This window comes from Trachypithecus francoisi, unplaced genomic scaffold (genome assembly GCF_009764315.1).
Source record: "Trachypithecus francoisi isolate TF-2019V2 unplaced genomic scaffold, Tfra_2.0 Contig01585, whole genome shotgun sequence".
In the NCBI taxonomy this organism is placed as follows: Eukaryota; Metazoa; Chordata; class Mammalia; order Primates; family Cercopithecidae; genus Trachypithecus; species Trachypithecus francoisi.
In genome coordinates, this window is record NW_022681444.1 from 9,104,003 (window position 1) to 9,127,908 (window position 23,906).

A 23,906-nucleotide genomic window follows, 5' to 3' on the forward strand; every position below is an offset into this window, starting at 1 on the left:
CGTCCATGACTCCCAGACCAGACCCAGAGCTCCCAGAGCCCTCCTCCTAGGATTCTGCCACACATTTGCACACTTGTGACCACTTACACGTGTCCTTCTTTCCATCCCCACCAAACTGTGAGCTTTTTGCAGTGTGCCCAGCACTGACACAGTGCCAGGCGCTCGGTAACTATTTACAGGTTGCCTGAAGCTGCTGTCACACTCCTGTCCTTTGCAAAGTTCCAGGTAGTGGAGGCAACCTCCAAGAGGCGATCCGTTACCAGCTGACTCATTACCCCTCCCTCTGATGGAAATCAGAGCTCACGGATTGTCATTTGATTGGACTGTGATGCGCTGAAGCTGAATTCAAGACTGATTTAAAAAAAAGACCTGCCAGCTTAATGAATGCTGTCACAGAGGGAGGAGCTGGACCTGACCCCAGGGACCCAGGATGATGCTGTCAATGACGTCTTTCACTCTATCTGGTGCCCAAAGAGGCCTCGGCCCGAGCAACACCATCCAGTTTACAGAACCAGGTCCAAGCTGCCAGGCCGCTGGGGCAGACAGGCCTGGCTTGCAGGGGTCTGGACGGCTCAGAGGGAAGCTGGTAAAAACAAGGTAAGCCCAGGTCCCACCTCTGCCCTGTCAGAGGCCAAGGCCACTGCAGAGTCCAGAGCAGCCGGAGGACTACATTTCCCAGAGTCCCCCAAGCCCAGGGATGAGCCATTGGCTGATTTAAATAGCCCAGGCCCGAGGCAGCCAGGCCGCAGCTGTGGACTCCTCACCTCCCGGAGGCTCCCCTGGTGCAGGCCCCGCATTGGAGGGCTCGATTGGCTGCCCGGCTGGCACTGACGTCCCCTTGGAGCCGGGTGGCAGCGGAGATAAACAACCATGTGCAATTCTCCACCCTATATTTAACAGCTGCGGCGGAGAAGGCAGGGAGGCAGCCACCGTGGCGGCTCTGGGGGCAGCTCTTGTCTTCGCGGAGAAGGCCCTTGGAGACGGGCTGGCATCGGCCTTCTTGGGGTGAGCGAGGTCACCATGCCAGCTTCCCAGAGCCGGGCCCGCGCCAGGGACCGCAACAATGTCCTCAACCGGGCTGAGTTCCTGTCCCTGAACCAGCCACCCAAAGGGGGCCCGGAGCCCCGCAGCTCCGGCAGAAAGGCCTCAGGCCCCTCGGCACAGCCCCCACCTGCTGGTGACGGGGCCCGAGAGCGACGCCAGTCACAGCAGCTGCCAGAGGAGGACTGCATGCAGCTGAACCCCTCCTTCAAGGGCATCGCCTTCAACTCCCTGCTGGCCATCGATATCTGTATGTCCAAGCGGCTGGGGGTGTGTGCCGGCCGGGCGGCGTCCTGGGCCAGTGCTCGCTCCATGGTCAAGCTCATCGGCATCACGGGCCACGGCATCCCCTGGATTGGAGGCACCATCCTCTGCCTGGTGAAGAGCAGCACACTGGCCGGACAGGAGGTGCTCATGAATCTGCTCCTGGGTGAGTGTGCCTGCCACCCGCCACTCACTGTCAGGCCCCTCGGGAGGGAGACCGGCCTGCCCAGCCCTGCCCTGGCCAGGACCTGCACAGCCCTCAGAAACCGGCTGGGATGGTCTAATGAGGTTAGGCAGGAAGGGTGCCCCAGAAACGGGCAGGCTCCAGTGTGGGGAGCGAGAGCCAGGGATGCATAGAGGAGGCTCCCCAGTCACATGCCAAATGAAGGCAGAGGCCAGTGTGGCCCTGTGAGGAGGGCCTGCTCAGCAGAAGGCACCGCTGCCCAGAGGCGGCTTGAGGGGAGGCTGGGCCAGAGGTGGTGGCCTCAAGGGAGATGGTCAGGGCTCTGGTGGGCATCCTGGAATGGGGTGTCACTGTTTGACTCCTGCCCCGTGGCTGGGGTCCTCGCTCCTTGACAGCTCCCAGCTATGCAGTGCCCGTGAGCTGCCCATGAACACCTCCTGCCTCGGTTCGGGAACCCGGCAAGCTGCCCAGGCTTCTCTCGCAGGGTCTGGGGATCCAGGGGGTCCAGCTGGTACTGCCACACACTTACAGCCCCCTGGAGTTCTTCCCTGCTCCTTCCCAGGAGGAGTCACTGGAGAAAGGGTCGGGGGGCCAGTTGGTTTGTTTCCAAAGTCTTTGCCACCAACATCTTGCAGATTAGCACCGCCTTGTGCCAGGTGCCACGTGGGATCCATATGGGGGCAAGCCATTCCCTCCACCCAGAGGTGACACCCAGCCCCCGTCCGGCCCACCCTTCAGGCACCACCAGGTCCCCAAGGTGCCCCAGGAACCTCTACTTCCATCCTCCGTGTCAGGCCCACATCGATTTCCTTGGCTTTCCCAGTGTGGCCATCATTTGGGGGACATGTGAGGTGGAGGTCTCGGGAGAGATAAACGTTAACAAGGGGTCTCGGTTCCAAAAGGGCGTTGGGTTGGACCACAGAGAACACGGGTTCCAGAGGAAGTCACAATAAAAACATGTATCTCCTCACTCTAGTCTCAGTCTGGAGGCTCCCTGCTCTGTGGGTGGGACTCAGGGAGGCAGAAACCATCGGATACTTCATGCAGGAGATGGCTGGGTCTGCCACCTTCGAGGTTTTCTTGTTCCTTTTGTTTTTTTAGACAGAGTCTCGTGCTGTTGCCCAGGCTGTAAGGTTGAAGTGCAGTGGCGTGATCTCGGCTCACTACCACCTTTGGCTCACTACAACTCCGCCTCCCGGGTTCAAGCAATTCTCCTACCTCAGCCTCCCAAGTAGCTGGGATTACAGGTGCCCACCACCACACCCAGCTAATTTTTGTATTCTTAGTAGAGATGGGGTTTCACCATGTTGACCAGGCTGGTCTCAAACTCCTGACCTCAGGTGATCCACCTGCCTTGGCCTCCCAAAGTACTGGGATTACAGGCATGAGCCACCGCGCCTGGCCGGTTTTCTTGTTTATTACTAAATTGTTTACATTACAATAACTTGTGATTTACTCCTGAATAAACAGTCTCACGAGGTTGGTGCCATTATCATGCCCATTTTACATATTAGGAAACTGAGGTTCCTATAAATAAAGCAACCTGGCCCAGCCTCGAGGCTTGAGATTTGCACCGGCTCCAGCTGACACACAGACCAGGTGCCATGCCACAGGCATGGGAGAGAGGGACAGAGCAAAGTGGCCGAGGAACTAGGCCAGGCGCTTCCAGGGGCAGAACCTGCTCTCATTATCAACAGTTTCACATGGGGCCACGTGGCTTAAGAAGACTGTTGGGAGTTAGAGAGGTAGGTTGCCTGCTGTCAGAGATGGGGTGGGAAGGCATACGCCCGAGTCTGTCTCTCAGCCCTGCTCCCTTGATCGTATCTCCTCCTTCCCATCTTCCTTCCCCATTTGACGAGGGAGGTGATGAAGTTGTCATTGGTTGAGTGCTTACCGCTTTCCAGGGCTTTGCATAAACCATATCATTACTTCGGCTCTTCACCATAACGCATGGAGCTTGGTGCTGTTATTATTTCCCGTTTAAAGAGGGGGAAACTGAGGCATGGAGTGACGATGGTTCCAAGATCGGGCAGCTAGTCAGTGATGGAGCCAAGAGCAGAACTAGGAGCAACTCTAGCTTTGCTTTGCATTTTCAGAGGAGAGGGAGAGGGAACCAGCTCAGACTGTGTGAAGTTTTCAGTGGCGGGGGTGGGGATCAGAGAAGAAAGGAGGTGCATCTCAACTTACCCACAGTCAGCGGATGCTCTAGTAAGGGGTGAGCTCCCTGAGGCAGGAGGTATGCAAGCAAGCTGCCTCTCATCACCAAGTAAAATAGCTCTGCTTTGATTTGTTTTTTTACAGGAATGTTTGCTTTTAAGAACATTTCCCCTGCCCCAAACATTGAAAAATTTGCAACTTACTTGTTAAGATAAGGCTTCAGGCTCATTCCAGCAGCCAACTGCCATGGGCACAAAGGTGTATGCCCCACAGGATAAAGATGAAGATTTGAGATGCCTTCCTCCTTGAAAAGAAGTTATAGACATTTTTTAAAACTTTAAAAACAGGCTGGGCGCAGTGGCTCACGCCTGTAATCCCAGCACTTTGGGAGGCCGAGGCGGGCGGATCATGAGGTCAGGAGATCGAGACCATCCTGGCTAACACGGTGAAACCCCGTCTCTACTGAAAATACAAAAAATTAGCCGGGCATGGTGGCAGGCGCCTGTAGTCCCAGGTACTCGGGAGGCTGAGGCAGGAGAATGGCATGAACCCAGGAGGCAGAGCTTGCAGTGATCCGAGATCACGCCACTGCACTCCAGCCTGGGCGACAGAGCGAGACTCCATCTCAAAAAAAAAAAAAAACTTTAAAAACATCATTTATTGAGCTTTATTATGTACCAAAGACAATGGCATGAACGGCCTGTATTTTATGATGTAAAAAAGCTGTTGATGACCTTTCAAGGTAAACATTAATGTGCCCATTTTACAGATGAGTAGACTGAGGCTCAGAAAGCTCAAGCAACTTGCCCACCACACAGCTATAAGTGGTAGGTTCAGGAAGTAAATCCAAGGCCCCGTGACTGCAAACCCCCCCACTCCTTGCTGCTCACTGTGGGGCTGCAGGTCGGGCATATCACCCATGTTCACTGCACTCCTGGAGCGTGTGTGCTTTGAGGAGGGGAATGGTCTGGGAGGAGGATGACTGACTTCTATCCAGGTATTGAGATCATGGGGACATAGGGCCTGGCACAAGGCGGGCACTCAGCACAGGCCCAGAGCAGGCCGGATGGGTCTGGGGACCCCAAGGTCATTCCGTGGGGATGCCAGCTCAGCCCTCGGCTTGGTGGGAGTAAACGGCAGCAAACGGCCGAGGCACGCTCTAATCCCGCTGCTCTGGTCTGACCTGCCAGGAGGGACGGTCCCACGGTCCCCTGTCCCAGGAAAGCAGACCACCCGCTGAGCGCAGGCTGCGGGTTCCATCTGTCCTTTTGTCTTTGGAGGGCATTCTTCAACCCTGGAGCACAGGCTCTGGGTCAGACTGGCTTTTGTCCAGGTCTCTGCTCTGACCCTTACTTGCTGTATGCATCTGCTCAAGTCAGTTCCGGTCTCTGAGCCTCAGTTTCCCTATCTGGGGGCTGAGGGGACTGTGGCAGGGATCTGAAGGGAGCTGGTAAAACATTTGGCACGGTGGGTGCCATGCCACACATGTCCCGCCGATGGCTGACATCACTGCAGTACTGAAGGCAGAGGGAGCCCTGCCTAACCCTGCCCACACTCTGGCCCCATGGCACTGAACCAACTCCTGGGGCAGTCTCTGGGCTGGGAGCAAGACCTCCGAGCTTGTGTTTGGGACCTGGGTTCCACTTGGCTCTGAAGAGGCAGACTTGGGAGCTTGGGAAATGGGAGCTGCGGCTACAAGGCCTAGGAAGGGTCCTGCTGGGCCCAGGGAAGTTCTCTGCATGCTTCTGCATGGCAGGCAGTCCCAAGCCCTCCCTCCTTGCCCCTCCCCTAGTACACACTGTCAAGACTCCAGAAAGCTCAGAGCCAGAAGGGGTCTTAGCAGCAGGCAAAAGCTTGGACTCCAGAGGCAGCAGGACCTGGGTGCAAATCCCAGCCCTGCTGTTGGAACTCAGGCAAGTGACGTTGCCTCTCTGAGCCTCAGTTTCTTCATCTGTCAAATGGGTTGTTGGGAAAGCTCCCTGATGAATCTCACATAAAGTGCTTGGCACTTACTGATGTTGGTTAACGCTTAAGTAGCTATGATTATCATCATCATTATCACCATCATCATTGTCAGAAGTCCAGGACTAGCCTCCTGCCAGGTACCTTCTAAGCTCTAGAGGCCTTGAGACCACCCTGCCCCCTTCCTTCTCCCTCCCGCGCAGCACTCAGCTTGATGATCTGAAGGGAGCCAGGTGACAGGTGACCAGGCCCATCCTGGTTCACTCAGCCCATCCTTGTTTCCTCATGGGCCTGTCCTGTAGTAGGAAATGCCTATGGTCTTGTTCCCTGATCTGTGTCCTTTATGAAAGTATCTTTTTGTTTGTTTTTGAGACAGAGTCTGTCTCTCTGTTGCCCAGGCTGAAGTGCAGTGGCAAGATCTTGGCTCACTGCAACCTCCACCTCCTGGTTCAAGCCATTCTCCAACATGGTTTCGCCATGTTGGCCAGGCTGGTCTCAAACTCCTGACCTCAGGTGATCCACCCACCTCGGCCTCCCAAAGTGCTGGGATTACAGGCTTGAGCCACTGCGCTGGCCTATAAAAGTATCTTTTTCTTTTTCTTTTTTTTTCTTTGAGACGGAGTCTCGCTCTGTCCCCAGGGTGGAGTGCAGTGGCGCGATCTCGGCTCACTGGCATGAACCTGGGAGGCAGAGCTTGCAGTGAGCCTAGATCGTGCCACTGCACTCCAGCCTGGGTGACGGAGTGAGACTCTGTCTCAAAGAAAAAGTATCTTTACTGAGATTTTCCTGAATATGAAAACTACTTTTTTTTTTCTTTTTGAGACAAAGTCTCACTCTGTCACCCAGGCTGCAGTGCAGTGCTGTGATCTCGGCTCACAGCAACCTCTTCCTCCCTGGTTCAAGTGATTCTCCTGCCTCAGTCTCCCGAGTAGCTGGGATTACAGGTGCCCGCCACAACACCTGGCTAATTTTTGTATTTCTAGTAGACATGGGGTTTCACCATGTTGGTCAGGCTGGTCTTGAACTACTGACCTCATGATCTGCCTGCATCTGCTTCCCAAAATACTGGGATTACAGGAGTGATCCACCACTCCTGGCTAAGAAAACTACATTTTTATGTCATTTTTTTTATTGTGATAAGCTATCCATCACATAAAATTGATCATTATAATCATTTTAAGTACACAGTTCAGTGGCACTGAGTCCATTCACACCGTTCTGCAGCCATCACCACCATCCATCTCCGAACTCTTTCCATCTTTCATCTTAAAAAAACAGAAGCTCAGCCGGGCGCGGTGGCTCAAGCCTGTAATCCCAGCACTTTGGGAGGCCGAGACGGGCGGATCCCGAGGTCAGGAGATCGAGACCATCCTGGCTAACACGGTGAAACCCCGTCTCTACTAAAAAAATACAAAAATCTAGCCGGGCGAGGTGGCGGGCGCCTGTAGTCCCAGCTACTCCGGAGGCTGAAGCAGGAGAATGGCGTAAACCCGGGAGGCGGAGCTTGCAGTGAGCTGAGATCCGGCCACTGCACTCCAGCCCGGGCGACAGAGCGAGACTCCGTCTCAAAAAAAAAAAAAAAAAAAACAAAAAACTAGCCGGGTGAGGTGGCAGGCGCCTGTAGTCCCAGCTACTCCGGAGGTTGAGGCAGGAGAACGGCGTGAACCTGGGAGCGGAGCTTGCAGTGAGCTGAGATCCGGCCACTGCACTCCAGCCTGGGCGACACAGCCAGACTCCGTCTCAAAAAAAAAAAAAAAAAAAAAACAGAAGCTCTGTCCCCATTAAGCACTGACTCCCCACTCCCCCTCCCCCAGCCCCTGGCAACCTCCATTCTACACTGTGTCTCTGTGGATTTGACTGTTCTAGGGACCTCACGTAAGTGGAATCGTACCGTATTTGTCTTTTGTGACTGGCTGATTTCATTTAGCATGATATCCTCGAGGTCCATCCATGCTGTAGCCGGGGCCGGCATTTGCTTCCTCTCTAAGGCTGAATAGTGCTCAGTTACAGGATGGACCACACCTTGTGTATCCACTCGTCCACCCATGGATGCTTCAGTTGCTTCTACCTTTTAGCTGCTCTGAGTAACACTGCCATGCACACAGATGTATATGCATCTTCTTGAGCCCCTGCTTTCAGTTATTTTGGTTGTATACTCAGAAGCAGGCCTCTGGATCACAGGGTAATTTTATGTCGACTTGTGTGAGGACCTGGCCTCCCGTTGCCCATAGCGGCTGCGTGATTTTACATTCCCCCAGCAATGCCCAAGGACTCCGATATGTCCCCATCTTTGCCAACACTCATTATCTGGTTTTTCAATCAGAGCCATCCTAATGGGTGTGAAGTGGTATCTCTTGTGGTTTTGGGTATTTTTTGTTTGTTTTTGGTTTTTGTTTTATTTTGGGTGTTTTTGTTTGTTTGTTTTTTGAGACAGAGTCTCGCTCTGTCACCAGGCTGGAGTGCAGTGGTGCGATCTCGGTTCACTGCAACCTCCGCCTCCCAGGTTCAAGCAATTCTCCTGCCTCTGCCTCCCAAGTAGCTGGGACTACAGGTGCCTGCCACCATGCCTGGCTAATTTTTTGTAGAGATGAGCTTTCACCATGTTGGCCAGGCCGGTCTCAAACTGTTGACCTCAAGTGATCCTCCTGCCTTGGCCTCCCAAAGTGCTGGGATTACAGGCGTGAGCCACTGCGCCCGGCTCTTGTGGTTTGCTTTGCATTTCCCTAACCATCAGTGATGTTGGGCGCCTTTTCATTGTACATTCTTTTTTTTTTTTTTTTGAGATGGAGTCTTACTGTGTTGCCCAGGCTGGAGTGCAGCGTCACCATCTCGGCTCACTGCAACCTCTGCCTCCTGAGTTCAAGTGATTCTCCTACCTCAGCCTCCTGTGTAGCTGGGATTACAGGTGCGCACCACCATGCCTAGCTAATTTTTTGTATTTTTAATAGAGATGAGGTTTCACCATTGTTGGTCAGGCTGGTCTCAAACTCCTGACCTCAGATGATCCACCCACCTTGGCCTCCCAAAGTGCTGGGATTACAGGCATGAGCCACAGTGCCCAGCCTACACATTCTTATAGTAAGAAAAAAATGCAATCATTACAAGGCTAGATCAAGAAGAAAGTGAGCCTCTCCCTTAAACCCTCTCCCAGGAAGAGCCTCTGCCGCAGCTTGGGTCACGTGTCCCTGGATTTTTCCCTGTGCATATGCTAACACATATGTGTAATGTGTTTCTCAGGTTGTGTTTTGCCTGGTTTGGGCTCACTCTCACAGCTGTGGCCCTCCCACCTGGAATCCCGGTCTGGACCCCCCATGTCCCTCACGCCAAGCATTAGGGGTTCATATGCTCCAGATAATCTGTTCTGGCAGCTCTCCCATCCCCTGCCCTCTGGCTCTTGCTCTCAGGGACAATTGAGGTGACAGCCTCTCCACGAGGCTTGTCTAGCCTGTTCCTAACTGAGGGATATTTAGGCTGATTCCAAATCTTCACTTAGATACCCTTCTGTGGGAGACCGCACACACTACCTCCTCAGAAGTAGAGGGGTCCCGTCCGCAGCCTCCTTTCTCAGCATCTCAGTGGGCTCAGTACAACAGTCCCTCAGGGGGGCTTTTGGCCACCCCCAGGCCAGGTCAACCCTTAATACACTGCCCTGGCAGCCATCCACACAGCAGGTGCAAGAGAAATGCAATGGTTTGTGGTGCCAGTAGGCAGGGTCTGGCTCAGCATTGCCCACCAGCACAGCTAGTGTTTTTCCTAAGACAGAGTCTCGCTCTGTCACCCAGGCTGGAGTGCAGTGGCACAACCTCAGCTCACTGCAACCTCTGCCTCCCAGGCTCAAGTGATTCTCCTGCCTCAGCCTCCTGAGTAGCTGGGATTACAGGCGCCCACCACCACTCCTGGCTAATTTTTGTATTTTTAGTAGAGACAGGGTTTCACCGTATTGGCCAGGCTGGTCTCGAACTCCTGAGCTCAAGCTATCATCCCGCCACCGCCTCCCAAAGTGCTGGGATTACAGGCATGAGCCACAGTGCCCAGCCTACACATTCTTATAGTAAGAAAAAAATGCAATCATTACAAGGCTAGATCAAGAAGAAAGTGAGCCTCTCCCTTAAACCCTCTCCCAGGAAGAGCCTCTGCCGCAGCTTGGTCACGTGTCCCTGGATTTTTCCCTGTGCATATGCTAACACATATGTGTAATGTGTTTCTCAGGTTGTGTTTTGCCTGGTTTGGGCTCACTCTCACAGCTGTGGCCCTCCCACCTGGAATCCCGGTCTGGACCCCCCATGTCCCTCACGCCAAGCATTAGGGGTTCATATGCTCCAGATAATCTGTTCTGGCAGCTCTCCCATCCCCTGCCCTCTGGCTCTTGCTCTCAGGGACAATTGAGGTGACAGCCTCTCCACGAGGCTTGTCTAGCCTGTTCCTAACTGAGGGATATTTAGGCTGATTCCAAATCTTCACTTAGATACCCTTCTGTGGGAGACCGCACACACTACCTCCTCAGAAGTAGAGGGGTCCCGTCCGCAGCCTCCTTTCTCAGCATCTCAGTGGGCTCAGTACAACAGTCCCTCAGGGGGGCTTTTGGCCACCCCCAGGCCAGGTCAACCCTTAATACACTGCCCTGGCAGCCATCCACACAGCAGGTGCAAGAGAAATGCAATGGTTTGTGGTGCCAGTAGGCAGGGTCTGGCTCAGCATTGCCCACCAGCACAGCTAGTGTTTTTCCTAAGACAGAGTCTCGCTCTGTCACCCAGGCTGGAGTGCAGTGGCACAACCTCAGCTCACTGCAACCTCTGCCTCCCAGGCTCAAGTGATTCTCCTGCCTCAGCCTCCTGAGTAGCTGGGATTACAGGCGCCCACCACCACTCCTGGCTAATTTTTGTATTTTTAGTAGAGACAGGGTTTCACCGTATTGGCCAGGCTGGTCTCGAACTCCTGAGCTCAAGCTATCATCCCGCCACCGCCTCCCAAAGTGCTGGGATTACAGGTGTGAACCACTGTGCCTGGCCTGTAAAAATAACTTTTTAAAAATGTGCACAAATAATACGTGCTTGTGGCAAGAAAGATTTTAAAGTGCAGTATTACAAAAAGACGGGAAAAATCACCCCTAAACCTTCTACCCAGCAAGAAGCATTGTTAGCATTTAGAGCAGTACCTTCTAGATTTTTCCCTCTGCATATAAGCACATTTGTTTACATACATATCTTATTTTATGAAGATGGCATCCTACTGGAAATCCTATTTTATAAGCGGCCTTTTCCACTTAACATACCCCACGGCTCTCCGATATAGTGGGTCTATAAATATACATGGGCCTTATCATCTGCTGCGGCCACAGCGTGCTCTGGTGTCTAGATTAGGCCACGGTTTGTCCCGTCTGTCTCTTGAAGGGCACTGGGTTGTTTCACGTTTTTCGGTGTTATAAACAACGCTGCAGTGAACATCCCGGGCCATGAATCATGGCCCACATCCCTAACGATTTCCCAAGGAGATAGTCCTGCAAAGGGAAGAGCTGAGTCCAAGGGAGACACGTGGAGGAGACTTCTGATTCCGAAGCCAAATGCCCTTCAGGAAGTTCAGAACGATTTACACACCCCTTGGGCAGCATGAGGCTGGCTCCCAGCTTTCCAGAAGCCAGAATGGGGGATGAGAAGCAGGATCGACTTCCCAGCCCAGGAGCACCGGGACCCCTCCTCCCAACCCAGCCAGAGAGAGACATCTGCCCACCAACCCAGCCTTTCACAGCCTGCAGGGTGTCCCGAAGCCCTGTCTTTGCTCCTTGCTTTAGAACAGCTGAGCCCACAGCCTCCACCTCCCACCCCTACCCCACTAGCCCCAACTCCCCAGAGACCCTGCCCTGCTCTAAGCTGGTCCCACAGAATGCGTCCTCAGGGGGAAAACAGCCCAACGCCACAAAGGGCCACACGAGGTCACCCCAGCTGCCCCTCTTCCCCGCGTGCACAGAGCTGCCAGCAGACAAGTGACGTTCTGATTTTCAGAGGCCTCAGGAGGAGATGATTCCAAATCTTCCAGGATGACAGCAGCTCTTTTCCAAGCAAGCCCTGGCTCCTGCCTGGCCTCTGGGAGCCTCCGGCTCTCTGGTTCCCTGGCCACCACCAGCCCTGAGGGACCTGGGCTAGGGGAGAAGGGCGGGCCTTGAGGTGGGTTCTTGTCGTCTTCTGAGGGCCAGGAAGCCTCTAGGACAGCAGGGCCTCAGGGACAGCTGTGCTTCCTGCATGGGAGCTTCAGACACTCAGGCCCCAACCCTGTGAAAAGAGCTGAGAGTGGAGCTGGTTGGAATGGAAGAGTGTGAGGGGTGGTGGGGCCAAGCCCTGGTGTCCTCTGACGGGGTCCCGGGGGTGCATTTACCGAGTGGCTGCTGCACACAAGCATCAGAGCAGGCCCCTTGTCATCCCAGCATATCCATGGCAGGGAGCTCTGAGGGACAGACACACCGAGGTTATGCTGTCCACAAGTGGCCAACCTTGAAGCTGGTCTCGTTCTGGAGCCTGAGTGCGCAGCCACCACCCTGGGTGATCTCAGTGAGTGGAGGCCAGTGGAGGCTAAGGGGCCTCCCTGAGACGTTCGCATAGCAGGTCCCGGGCAGTGCAGCTCCCACCAGTTCCCCAGCTCTTGCCCTGACCCTCCTGCTGGGCGGACCTTTCCCCCTACAGGGGACCCCTTGCCCTCCTTGAGTCAAGAAGGGAATGTAGGTCAGTCGACTGGACAGAGCCATGTGGACGGAATCAGCCTTGAGTGATGGCGCCATTTGCTTCTATTTCTGGGCACCAGATGATGCGCTGACAGTGTCAGAATCACAGTCACACGGAGGCCTGGCCGCACGGGAGGAGGGAGAGAGGCCCTTCAGGGGCAGCAGGAGAGAGCAGAGTGGGGTGGGAGGCCCAGGGGAGGCCATGGCTCTGTTGGAGAGTCGCCCTGTGGTCTGAGGGTGGCAGGCCACTGCCTCTTCCATTCACAACCCTCCTTGCCAGACGGCTGCAGCATGGTGAGGGCGAAAAGCCACACACCCCATCATACCTGTGATAGAGTAACGCTCTGTGTCACTATGTGCTCACTGCCCACCGTCCTGCTTGGCCGTAGGGGACCCTGCCAGCCTGGTTCACAGTGCCAGGCCTGACACACGCCTGAAATACCCAAGAACCGGCGATGCCCAAGAGCAGGTGGAAAAGTGAGTGAACAAGGCACAGGCTAGGTGGGTCAACCCGGCTGGACGGCCAGGCTGGCCCCTATGGTCCCCGCAGGGCCCAGGGCAGAAAAGGGGCAGAGCCTCCCTCTCATTATGGCCTGAAGAGAGGGAACCAGCCCAAAATAGCCACAGCTTCCCAAAGGCCCAGCTGTGGGGCGTCTTAGTCCATTTTATGCTGCTGTAACAGAACACCACGCACTGATTTATAAAGAATAGAAGTGGATTTGGCTCATGGTTCTGGAGGCTGGGAAGTCCAAGGTTGATGGGCCGCATCTGGTGAGGGCCTCCTTGCTCCCTGTGCCTTCTGCATCTCATGCAAGGGAGTGCATGCCTGGGAGGGCAGGAGGTGACCACACTCACCCTTTCATCAGGAACCACCCCCAATACCTGCGTTCATCCATTCATGAGGGGAGAGTCCCCATGGCCTATCGCTATTTTATTTTATTTTATTTTGTTTTATTTTATTATTTTTTGAGACAGAGTTTCACTCTTGTTGCCCAGGCTGGAGTGTAATGACACTGTCTCAGCTCACCACAACCTCCACCTCCTGGGTTCAAGCGATTCTCCTGCCTCAGCCTCCTGAGTAGCTGGAATTACCGGCATGTGCTACCACGCCCGGCTAATTTTGTACTTCTAGTGGAGACAGGGTTTCACCATGTTGGCCAGGCTGGTGGTCTCAAACTCCTGACCTCAGGTGATCCACGCGCCTTGGCCTCCCAAAGTGCTAGGATTACAGGAGTGAGCCACCGCAGCCGGCCTGATCAACTCTCGGAACTGTTGCATTGGGGATTCAGTTTCCAACACACGAACTTCATGGAACTTGTTCAAGCCATAGATGGAGTTTCCAGATCAGGAGACGTGGGCACCCACAGAGGCCTCCCTGGCAGCCAGGGGAGCTCCAGATGACCCCCACAACACACCAGCTTCAGCCACATCTGTTTCATACACCGAGTCTGTATGCTTTCATTGGTAAAAACAATGTTTTGCTGCTAGAAATTTGAAAGGAGCCAGGGATAGTGGCTCACACCTGTAATCTCAGCACTTTAGGAGGCTGAGGCAGGAGGATCACTGGAGCTCAGGAGTTCAAGACCAGCTTGGGCAACAAACTGAGACACTGTCTCTACAAAAAAAAAATCAAAACATTAGCCAGCTGTGGCCTGTGCCTGTGGTCCCAGCTACATGGGAGACTGAGGCAGGAGGATCATTTGAGCCTCATCAAGGCTGCAGTGAACCATGTTTGCACCATAGCACTCCAGCCTGGGCAACAGAGGGAGACACTGTCTCAAAAAAAAAAAAGGAAGGTTTGGGTCTAGTTTAGTTTTTGGCCTATGGATCCTGACAGCCTATGCAGAGAGCTGGGGCATGTGGGGAAGTTGAGGCAGCCAGCCCTCCTTGCCTTTGGCCACCCCCATCGGAGTGAGGTACTGGGCCCAGTGTACCCCCCAGGTGACTTAGTAAAGTCACTCTTTCCTCCTCCCTTTTTCCTTGACCACAGCAGCTGTCCATGGGGGCCCCTGTGCTCAAAAGGCAGATTTTATTTTATTTTATTTCATTTCATTTCGTTTCGTTTCATTTTATCTTATTTTATTTTATTTATTTATTTTGAGACAGAGTCCCACTCTGTCACCCAGGTTGGAGTGCAGTGGTGCCATCTCAGCTCACTGCAACCTCCATCTTCCAGATTCAAGCAACTGTCCTGCCTCAGCCTCCCGAGTAGCTGGGACTACAGGTGCCTGCCACTACGTCCGGCTAATTTTTGTATTTTTAGTAGAGATGGGTTTTCTCCCATGTTGGCCAGCCTGGTCTCGAACTCCTGACCTCAGGAGATCCACCCACCTCGGCCTCCCAAAGTGGTGGGATTACAGGTGTGAGCCACTGTGCTGGCCTCGAAAGGCAGATTTTGAACCCATCAGCTGCCGAGCCCTGGTTTTCAACCTAAAGACCTGGTCGCCAGTAGGACAGATGGCCCATGCCTTCCAGTGGTTGGTGTCATATTTCAGCCTACCATGGAACCCAGTCCCGGTCTACATTAACCACCTCCCTCCTACCCCAGATTCTGGCAGCTCTTTGGGCACCCAGACCCTGGCTAGCCATCAGTCACCAGCCACCACCACCAGGGAGGCCCTGGCCTTGTCTGGCCTGGCCTCTCTTACTTGCCTTGAGGTGGTGGAAGGCTTGGAACCTGGGCCAGACAATTTTGACCCTGGTGGGACCTTAGGAGAAAAACCCTTTGCTGATGCTCCTGCATGGTGTCCCAGCCTCGAGGACCAGAGCCTCCCACAGCTTCCCAGGCCAGGTGGGGCCAGGACTTGCAGGCAGTGTAATGGCAGCAGCATGCTGTCAACCACCACACTTCCCCCAATTCATTGGCTTATTTCCTCCTGGGACCACCCTTGCTACGGGTGAGTAGACCAAGGCTCTGGAAGGGGAAGGAACTTGTTCTTTTTTTTTTGAGACAGAGTCTCACCCTGTCGTCCAGGCTGGAGTGCAGTGGCGCAATCTTGGCTCACTGCAACCTCTGCCTCCTGGGTTCAAGTGATTCTCCTGCCTCAGCCTCCCAAGTAGCTGGGACTACAGGCACCCGCCACCATGCCCAGCTGAATTTTTTGTATTTTTAGTAGAGACGGGGTTTCACCATGTTGGCCAGCCTGGTCTCGAACTCCTGACCTCAGGCAATCCGTCCACCTTGGCCTCCCCAAGTGCTGGGATTACAGGCGTGAGCCACCGCACCCGGCCAGAATTTGTTCTTAATTAGCAGGGTCAACCCCCAGGCCAGAAGCACCAGGACCCCTCCTCACAGCCCCAGTCAGCGAGACTTGAACCCCGCCTGTGACTCCAGAACCTTCAGATTTAACCCCCTCCCCATGAACTGCCTTCCCTCCCCAGGTGGAGAGAGCCTGTCGTCAGGCCATTTTTGGGGAAGCAGTGGGGCTTGCAGATGAGAAGGGCTCCCTGGGCTGGAGAGGACCAGCTGGCCCCTCTGAGCTGGCTTCCTCAGCTGCTCCATGGGGCGGAGGCATGCCAAGGTCAGCACAGCCACCTCCCTCCAGCTCCCACCTGCCCTAGGGACCTGGCAGTCCCCAGTCCCTCTCTCCTGCTGGAACTGTGACCTCCCACAGGCTTCAAATGGCACCAAACCACAGCATGGCCAGCACACGAGCTGGCCAGCCACACACCTCCTGGGAAGACCCAGCCCATGGGGACAGCTGCGGTGAAATTGGCAGGCAAGGGTAGAGCAAGGTTTTCTCCAGGCCTTCAGGCCTTACCCACCTCGGGCCAGGCAGCTCCTCTGTGCACCTGCTCAGCCCCCTCCTGTGCTGGCCAGGCACTTCCAGGGTGTGAGGCTCTCAGCCAGCCCTGTGGCTAATGAGAGGGGCCAGGAGAGGCCACAGTTCAAACCCCAAACAGAGAGCCCAGACTACAAGCAGCAACCCTGAAGTGGGTAGGAAAAGGGGAAGCCCCGAAGTTCTAGTCCTCCAGGGAGAACTGTATGATATGGAACAGTCTAACTGCCTGGCACGGACAGTTAGGTGCGCCACAGTGCCTCACCCCTGCAGCATGGGGATCGGGGGTATGTGATGGGGCAAGACTTTCAAAAGCAGGCAGCAGAACAACATATGTAAACCATGTTGCAAGCTTTATTAAATCTATGCTCCAAAGGCCGGGTGTGGTGGCTTGCGCCTGTAATCCCAACACTTTGGGAGGCCGAGGTGGGTGGATCACCTGAGGTTGGGAGTTCGAGACCAGCCTGACCAACATGGAGAAACTCTGTCTCTACTAAAAATAGAAAAACTAGCCGGGAGTGGTGGCACACACTTGTAATCCCAGCTACTCGGGAGGCTGAGGCAGGAGAATTGCTTGAACCCGGGAGGCAGAGGTTGCAGTGAGCAGAGATCACGCCATTGCACTCCAGCCTGGGCAACAAGAGTGAAACTCCGTCTTAAAAAAAACAAACAAACAAAAAAAAACTATGCTCTATAGATGGATGGAAGGGTCTGGAACAATGGCTACCTCTGAGGGGCAGGATTACAGGTGATTTCAACTTTAACTTTTGTTTTCTGTGTTGTAAATGTTTTTCAGTGAACAGCATCTTCTGCATCTTTTTTTTTTTTTTTTAGGTTTTTGTTTCCATTTTTGCCAAGAGCTGACTATTCTGGTAAACAATGAAAAGTTTTCTAGGGAAGCTCCCAGCATCCAGCTGTACTGAACTGTCACCGAGTCATGACCCCCACCTTTATCCAGCCCTCCTGGTGGGCCAGGCGCTTGGGGAGACCAACTCAATCGTTTGCTGGGACTTCCCTGCTTTAGCACCGTATGTCTTGTGTCCTAGGAAACCCCTCTGTCCCAGCGAAACCTTTTCACCCTGCAGTCAGCCTGCAGGCACAGTGCAGGCCCCACTCTGGGAGGTGGGTGTCCATGAGCTTCGTCTCACAGGTGAGGAAAGTTAGGTGGTTTCCCCGAGGTCACGCAGCTGGGAGGCTCCGGGGCTGGAACTCCGGGTCTCTGGCTGTGACGCCTGTGAGCTTTGCCACCACGCTACACTGCGGGTGTTGTCTTCACTGTCCCTGGAGCAGGGCTTGCAGGGGCTGTGAACTCACTGGGGTCCCCAAGTTCACCTGAGGTGGGGAAGCACAGGGGGCAGGGGCACGGGCTCCCTGCTGACTCTGCACCTGCCCTGGGGGTGCTCTCTGGCCTGCCGATGCCACCCCCACCCCCAGGTCAGAGGGTGTGAGTTCCAAGGGCCTTTCTTTTTTTCTTTTTTTTTTTGAGAGTCTCGCTCTGTCGCCCAGGCTGGAGTGCAATGGCCATCTCAGCTCACTGCAAGCTCCGCCTCCTGAGTTTACTCCATTCTCCTGCCTCAGCCTCCCAAGTAGCTGGGACTCCAGGTGCCCACCACCTCGCCCAGCTAGTTTTTTGTATTTTTTAGTAGAGACGGGGTTTCACCCTGTTAGCCAGGATGGTCTCGATCTCCCGACCTCGTGATCTGCCCGTCTCGGCCTCCCAAAGTGCTGGGATTACAGGGTTGAGCCACCGCGCCCGGCCACCAAGGGCCTTTCTAATGGTGGGGAGGGTTGACCCAGAACCCCCACATTGGTTGTGTGGGTGCCACTCAGATCAGCTGGGTGAAACTGGAGTTCTGGCATGGTGCCTTCCTCTCATGGCACAGAAAGGCAGAGCAACCTCCCAAGGCCACGCAGCAGGGTGGGGGCAGAGACATGATGGAGATCCAGGTCTCCCCTGTGTTTCCAAATAGGGAAAGAAAGGCTCACGCCTGTAATCCCAGCACTTTTTGGGAGGCAGAGGTGGGCAGATCCCTTGAGGTTAGGAGTTCGAGATCAGGCTGGCCAACATGGCGAAACCCCATCTCTATTAAAAATATAAAAATTAGCCAGCCGTGGTGGCAGGTACCTGTTGTCCCCGGCTACTCGGGAGGCTGAGGCAGGAGAATCGCTTGAACCCAGGAGGTGGAGGTTGCAGTGAGCCAAGATCACGCTGTAGCACTCCAGCCTGGGCGATAGAGTGAGACTCTGCCTCAAAAAATAAAGAAAAAGAAAAGGAAGAAAAGAGCCCACCTCGCTGGTTATGAGCCTCAGGCCGGTAACTCAACTAAGTTTGGAGACCGTGGCTCTGTTTCTAGCCCCAGGGGAAAAAAAACCCTCTGAACAGGCCGGGCGCGGTGGCTCAAGCCTGTAATCCCAGCACTTTGGGAGGCCGAGACGGGCGGATCACGAGGTCAGGAGATCGAGACCATCCTGGCTAACACGGTGAAACCCCATCTCTACTAAAAAAATACAAAAAATCTAGCCGGGCGAGGTGGCGGGCGCCTGTAGTCCCAGCTACTTGGGAGGCTGAGGCAGGAGAATGGCGTAAACCCGGGAGGCGGAGCTTGCAGTGAGCTGAGATCCGGCCACTGCACTCCAGCCTGGGCGACAGAGCCAGACTCCGTCTCAAAAAAAAAAAAAAAAAAAACCTCTGAACAAACAGGCACGGGCTCTGCCTCCATGGAGTGATGACTTCATGCCACAGATGGCGAACCCTCACCTCCCAACAGATGCCTCAGTGACTGCGGGGCGGGTGGGGGAAAGCCATGAAACAGGCCAGACGTTGAGACTGAACCCTTCAGGGCCTGAGCTATCTGGAAGGCAGGGGCAGGTTCCTGAGGTGGTGGGTTGGGAAACAGTGGGACATTCCAGAAAGCAAGAGCATCAGGTATGAGTGTCCTGAGCTCCAAGGGTTCATGTTGTCCTCTGTAAAGTGGGGATGCCACAGTGCAGTTGCTGGGGAAAACAGTGGGGTTCCTCAAAGAGTCACATACAGAGTTACTGTCATTGCCAACCAGCGACTCCACTCCTAGGGATCTACCGAAAGAACTGAAAACAGGCACTCGGCAAACACTTGTGCACACCTGCATAGCAGCGTGAGTCACAGCAGCCAAAAAACGTAAACAGCTCGATAGCCATCAACAGATGAATGGATAAACAAATTGTATCCGGACACAGTGGCTCACACCTGGAATCCCAGCCCTTTGGGAGGCTGAGGTAGGAAGATAGCTTGAAGCCAGGAATTTGAGACCATCTTGGGCAGCAAAGTGGGATGCCCATCTGTTAAAGAAAAAAAATTTTTTTTTTAATTAGCTGGGCATGGTGGCACAGTTGTAGTCTTGGTAACTCAGGAGGCTGAGGAGGGAGGAGCTGTTGAGCCCAGGAATTGAAAGTTACAGTGAGTTATGATTGCACCACTACACTCCAGCCTGGGCAACAGAAAGAGGCTCTCTCTCTCTCTCTGTCTCTTTTTTTTTTTTTTTTGAGACAGAGTCTCACTCTGTCGCCCAGGCTGGAGTGCAGTGGCGCGATCTTGGCTCACTGCAACCTCCGCCTCCCAGGTTCACGCCATTCTCCTGCCTCAGCCTCCCGAGTAGCTGGGACTACAGGCGCCCGCCACACGCCCGGCTAATTTTTTGTATTTTTAGTAGAGACGGGGTTTCACCGTGTTATCCAGGATGGTCTCCATCTCCTGACCTCGTGATCCACCCACCTCGGCCTCCCAAAGTGTCTCTCTCTTTTTTTTAAGATGGGGTCTCACTCGGTCACCTTAGCCTCTCAGGTAGCTGGGATGAGAGGCGTGCACCACCACACTCAGCTAATTTTTGTATTTTTTTTTTTGTAGAGATGGGGTTTTGCCATGTTGCCCATGCTGGTCTCAAACTTCTGGGCTTAAGCAATCCTCCCACCTCAGCCTCCTGAGGAGCTGGAACTACAGGCGTGTGCCATCACACATGTCTAATTTTTGCATTTTTTGTACAGACAGGGTTTTGCCATGTTGTCCAGGCTAGTCTCAGACTCCTGAGCTCGAGTGATATGTTCACCTCAGCCTCCCAAAGTGCTGGGATTACAGGCGTGAGCCACTGTGCCCAGCCTCTTTTTTTTTTTTAAAGATGGATGTCTCTGGCTGGGCACGGTCGCTCAGCCTCTTTTTTTTTTTTTTAAAGATGGATGTCTCTGGCTGGGCACGGTCGCTCACACCTGTAATCCCAGCACTTTGGGAGGCCAAGGCAGGCGGATCACCTGAGGTCACGAGTTCGAGACCAGCCTGGCCAACACGGCGAAACCCCATCTCTACTAAAAACACAAAAATTAGCCAGGCACGGCAGCGCCCGCCTGTAATCCCAGCTACTCAGGAAGCTGATGCACGAAAATCGCGTGAACCCAGGAGGTAGAGGTTGCAGTGAGCCGAGTTCACGCCACTGCACTCCAGCCTGAGCAACAGAACGAGACTCCATGGAAAGAAAGAAAGAAAGAGAGAGAGAGAGAAAGAGAGAGAGGGAGGGAGGGAGGGAGAGAAAGAAAGAAAGAAAAAGAGAGAGAGAGAAAGAGAGAGAGGGAGGGAGAGAGAGAGAGAGAGAAAGAAAGAAAGAAAGAAAGAAAGAAAGAAAGAAAAGGAAAGAAGGAAAGAAGGGAAGGAAGGAAGGAAGGAAGGAAGGAAAGAAAGAAAGAAAGAAAGAAAGAGAAGGAAAGAAGGAAAGAAGGAAAGGAAGGAAGGAAGGAAGGAAAGAAAGAAAAAGAAAGAAAGAAAGAAAAAAGAAAGAAAGAAAAAAAAGGGAGGGAGGAAGGGAAGGAAGGAGGAAAGAAAGAAAGAAAAAGAAAGAAAGGAAGGAAGGAAGGAAGAAAGGAAGGAAAGGAAAGAAAGAAAAGAAAGGAGAAAAGAAAGAGGAGAGGAACAAATACTGGTCCATCCATAAATGGAATATTATTTGGCCATGAAAAGGAATGACGTGCTGACACACGCTGCCACATGGGTGGATGCTGGAAACGTTACGCTAAGGAAAGGCAGGCAGACACAAAAGGTCACATACTGTCTAATTCCATTTACATGGAGTGTCTAGAGGAGGCAAATCCACCAAGACAGAAAGCAGATTGGCGGTTTCCAGGGGCTGGAGAGAAGGGGATGGGGAGTGGCTGCTTCGTGGGTACAGGGCGTTCTTTTGGGATGATGAAATGTCTTGAAATTAGAGAGAGGAGGTGGCTGCCGACACTGGGATGTGTTAAATGCCACTGAACCGTGTACTCTAAAATGGTTCGCTGTACGTGCTGTAAATTCTGCTTCAACTTTTGAAAAATGGGAATGGGGCTGGGCACAGTGGGTCACGCCTGTAATGGGTGAATACTTCGGGAGGCTGAGGCGGGCGGGTTGCCTGAGGCCAGGAGTTGGAGACCAGCCTGGCCAACATGGAGAAACCCCATCTCTACCAAAAATACAAAAAATTAGCCAAGCATGGTAGTGTGCGCCTGTAATCCCAGCTACTCGGGAGGCTGCAGTGTGAGAATTGCTTGAACCCAGGAGGTGGAGGTTGCAGTGAGCCAAGATCGGGTCACTGTACTCCAGCCTGGGCGATAGAGCAAGACCCTGTATCAAAAAAAAAAGAAAAAGAGGCCAGGCGCATTGGCTCATACCTGTAATCTCAGCACATTGGGAGGCCAAGGAGGGTGGATCACCTGAGGTCCGGGGTTTTGAGACTAGTCTGTCCAACATGGCAAAACCCCATCTCTACTGAAAATACAAAAATTAGCTGGATGTGGTGGCGGGTGCCTGTAATCCCAGCTACTCAGGAGGCCGAGGCAGGAGAATCGCTTGAGTCTGGGAGGCGGAGGTTCCAGTGAGCCGAGATCACGCCTCTGCACTCCAGCCTGAGTGATGAAGTGAGACTCTGTCTCAAAAAAAAAAAAGGAAAAGAAAAAAGAAAAAAACCAAAGAAATAAAATGCATATTAAATCAGGGCATGAGAAAAACAAGGTGAGGGGAGAGAGCGTGGCCAGGGCTTTTATAAACAGCGTGGTCAGGGAAGGCTTCTCTGCTAAAGGGAGTGGCTACGGGAAGGCAGGGCGTGCCAGGCAGAGGAGACAGCAAGGGCAATGGCCTGAGGCGGGACCGTGCCTGGGGGTCAGCGTGGCTGAGTGACCGGAATGAGGGGCAGGGAGGGGAGATGAGGTCGGGGAAATGTGGGGGGCTGGGGCCTGGGCCTGGCTGGTGGCCCTGATGGCCCGGGGGCCTCTGTCTCCCCCGAACAGCCCTGCTCTTGGACATCATGACAGTGGCTGGCGTGCAGAAGCTCATCAAGCGGCGTGGCCCGTACGAGACGAGCCCCAGCCTCCTGGACTACCTCACCATGGACGTCTACGCCTTCCCGGCCGGGCACGCCAGCCGCGCCGCCATGGTGTCCAAGTTCTTCCTCAGTCACCTGGTGCTGGCAGTGCCCCTGCGCGTGCTGCTGGTGCTCTGGGCCCTCTGCGTGGGCCTGTCCCGCGTGATGATCGGCCGCCACCACGTCACGGACGTCCTCTCCGGCTTCGTCATCGGCTACCTCCAGTTCCGCCTGGTGGAGCTGGTCTGGATGCCCTCCAGCACCTGCCAGATGCTCATCTCCGCCTGGTGAAGCACCCACCGGCCCATGCAAGGCTCTGGGGGCAGGGCTGGCCCTACAGAAGGGGCAGGGGGTGGCAAGGTGGCAGGCGCGGGTTGAACAGAGCCACCAGGAGTTGGAGCGGCCACCCCCATCTTCCCCTTCTGGTTGGAGGCCAACGAACCCAGGCCGCCCCTCCCAGTGACAAGCGTGTTTGGCAGTGCCAGGCCTCTCTTGCCCCTTTGCTTGGACTCCAAGTCTCCTCTCTAGGCGGCCTGGACCCACCCGTGGGGACAGCCCTATTTAGCTTCTGCTCTGGGCACAGCAAAGACCAGGATGGTGGGAGGGGCCGAGTCTCGTCTTTTCATCGTCATGACTGTTGAGTTCTTGGCTGTGCTCATCACGCCACAGCATGACGCCTGCCAAAATGCCCCCAACCTACTGCCTGATGCAGGTGCCATTGCCATGAGCAGTCATTGACAGCTTAGGGCAGCACTTTCCAACGGGTGCCCCCTGGGACACCAGCCTGTGAGATGCTTTTGGGGGAAAAGGATTTTGTGGTTCAATAACTTTGGGAAGTGCTGCATCCTCTGTCCCCAAGTTGGACATTCACAAAGGCCGTTATTGCCGTCAAGGCTCTGACGAGTCCTGTAGAAAAACTTCTTGCTGGCCGGGCACGGTGGCTCAAGCCTATAATCCCAGCACTTTGGGAGGCCGAGATGGGCGGATCACAAGGTCAAGAGATCGAGACCATCCTGGCTAACATGGTGAAACCCCGTCTCTACTAAAAAAATACAAAAAAAAAACTAGCTGGGTGAGGTGGCGGGCGCCTGTAGTCCCAGCTACTCGGGAGGCTGAGGCAGGAGAATGGCGTAAACCCGGGAGGCGGAGCTTGCAGTGAGCTGAGATCCGGCCACTGCACTCCAGCCTGGGCGACAGAGCGAGACTCCGTCTCAAAAAAAAAAAACAAAAAAAAGAAAGAAAAGCTTCTTGCTAAACCTTCTTTAATCCATGTTTTCTAAACTTATTTGACCACAGAACCCTTTTCTTGGGGAACAGCTATTAACCCCCAAGGAACCACTGGTTCCTCAAGCGCATTTTGGGAGCTGCTGTCAGAGAGCTAAAGGGCCTGGGGTGTGAGCTGACTCTCCGCTGGGGAGGCCGGGTGCACCACCGCAGCCCGAGGAAAGCGC

General features: G+C 54.1%; 1 protein-coding gene across 1 annotated transcript; it reads left to right on the forward strand.

Annotated features, from left to right (window-relative positions):
• Nucleotides 1-264: 264 nt before the first annotated feature.
• Nucleotides 265-23,501, forward strand: PLPP7 (phospholipid phosphatase 7 (inactive)). Its single transcript, XM_033194256.1, has 2 exons — nt 265-1,471; nt 22,382-23,501. Exons 1-2 carry the CDS (start codon nt 1,021-1,023, stop codon nt 22,744-22,746), a joined length of 816 nt encoding a protein of 271 aa, XP_033050147.1. The 5' UTR covers nt 265-1,020; the 3' UTR covers nt 22,747-23,501.
• Nucleotides 23,502-23,906: the final 405 nt, after the last annotated feature.

What these genes read in the sequence shown, in the direction of transcription:
- PLPP7 (XM_033194256.1), top strand. Translation starts at nt 1,021, where the DNA reads ATGCCAGCTTCCCAGAGCCGGGCCCGCGCCAGGGACCGCAACAATGTC. An exon ending in GCTCATGAATCTGCTCCTGG is followed by an intron (nt 1,472 to 22,381) that starts GTGAGTGTGCCT and finishes TCCCCCGAACAG; the next exon opens with CCCTGCTCTTGGACATCATG.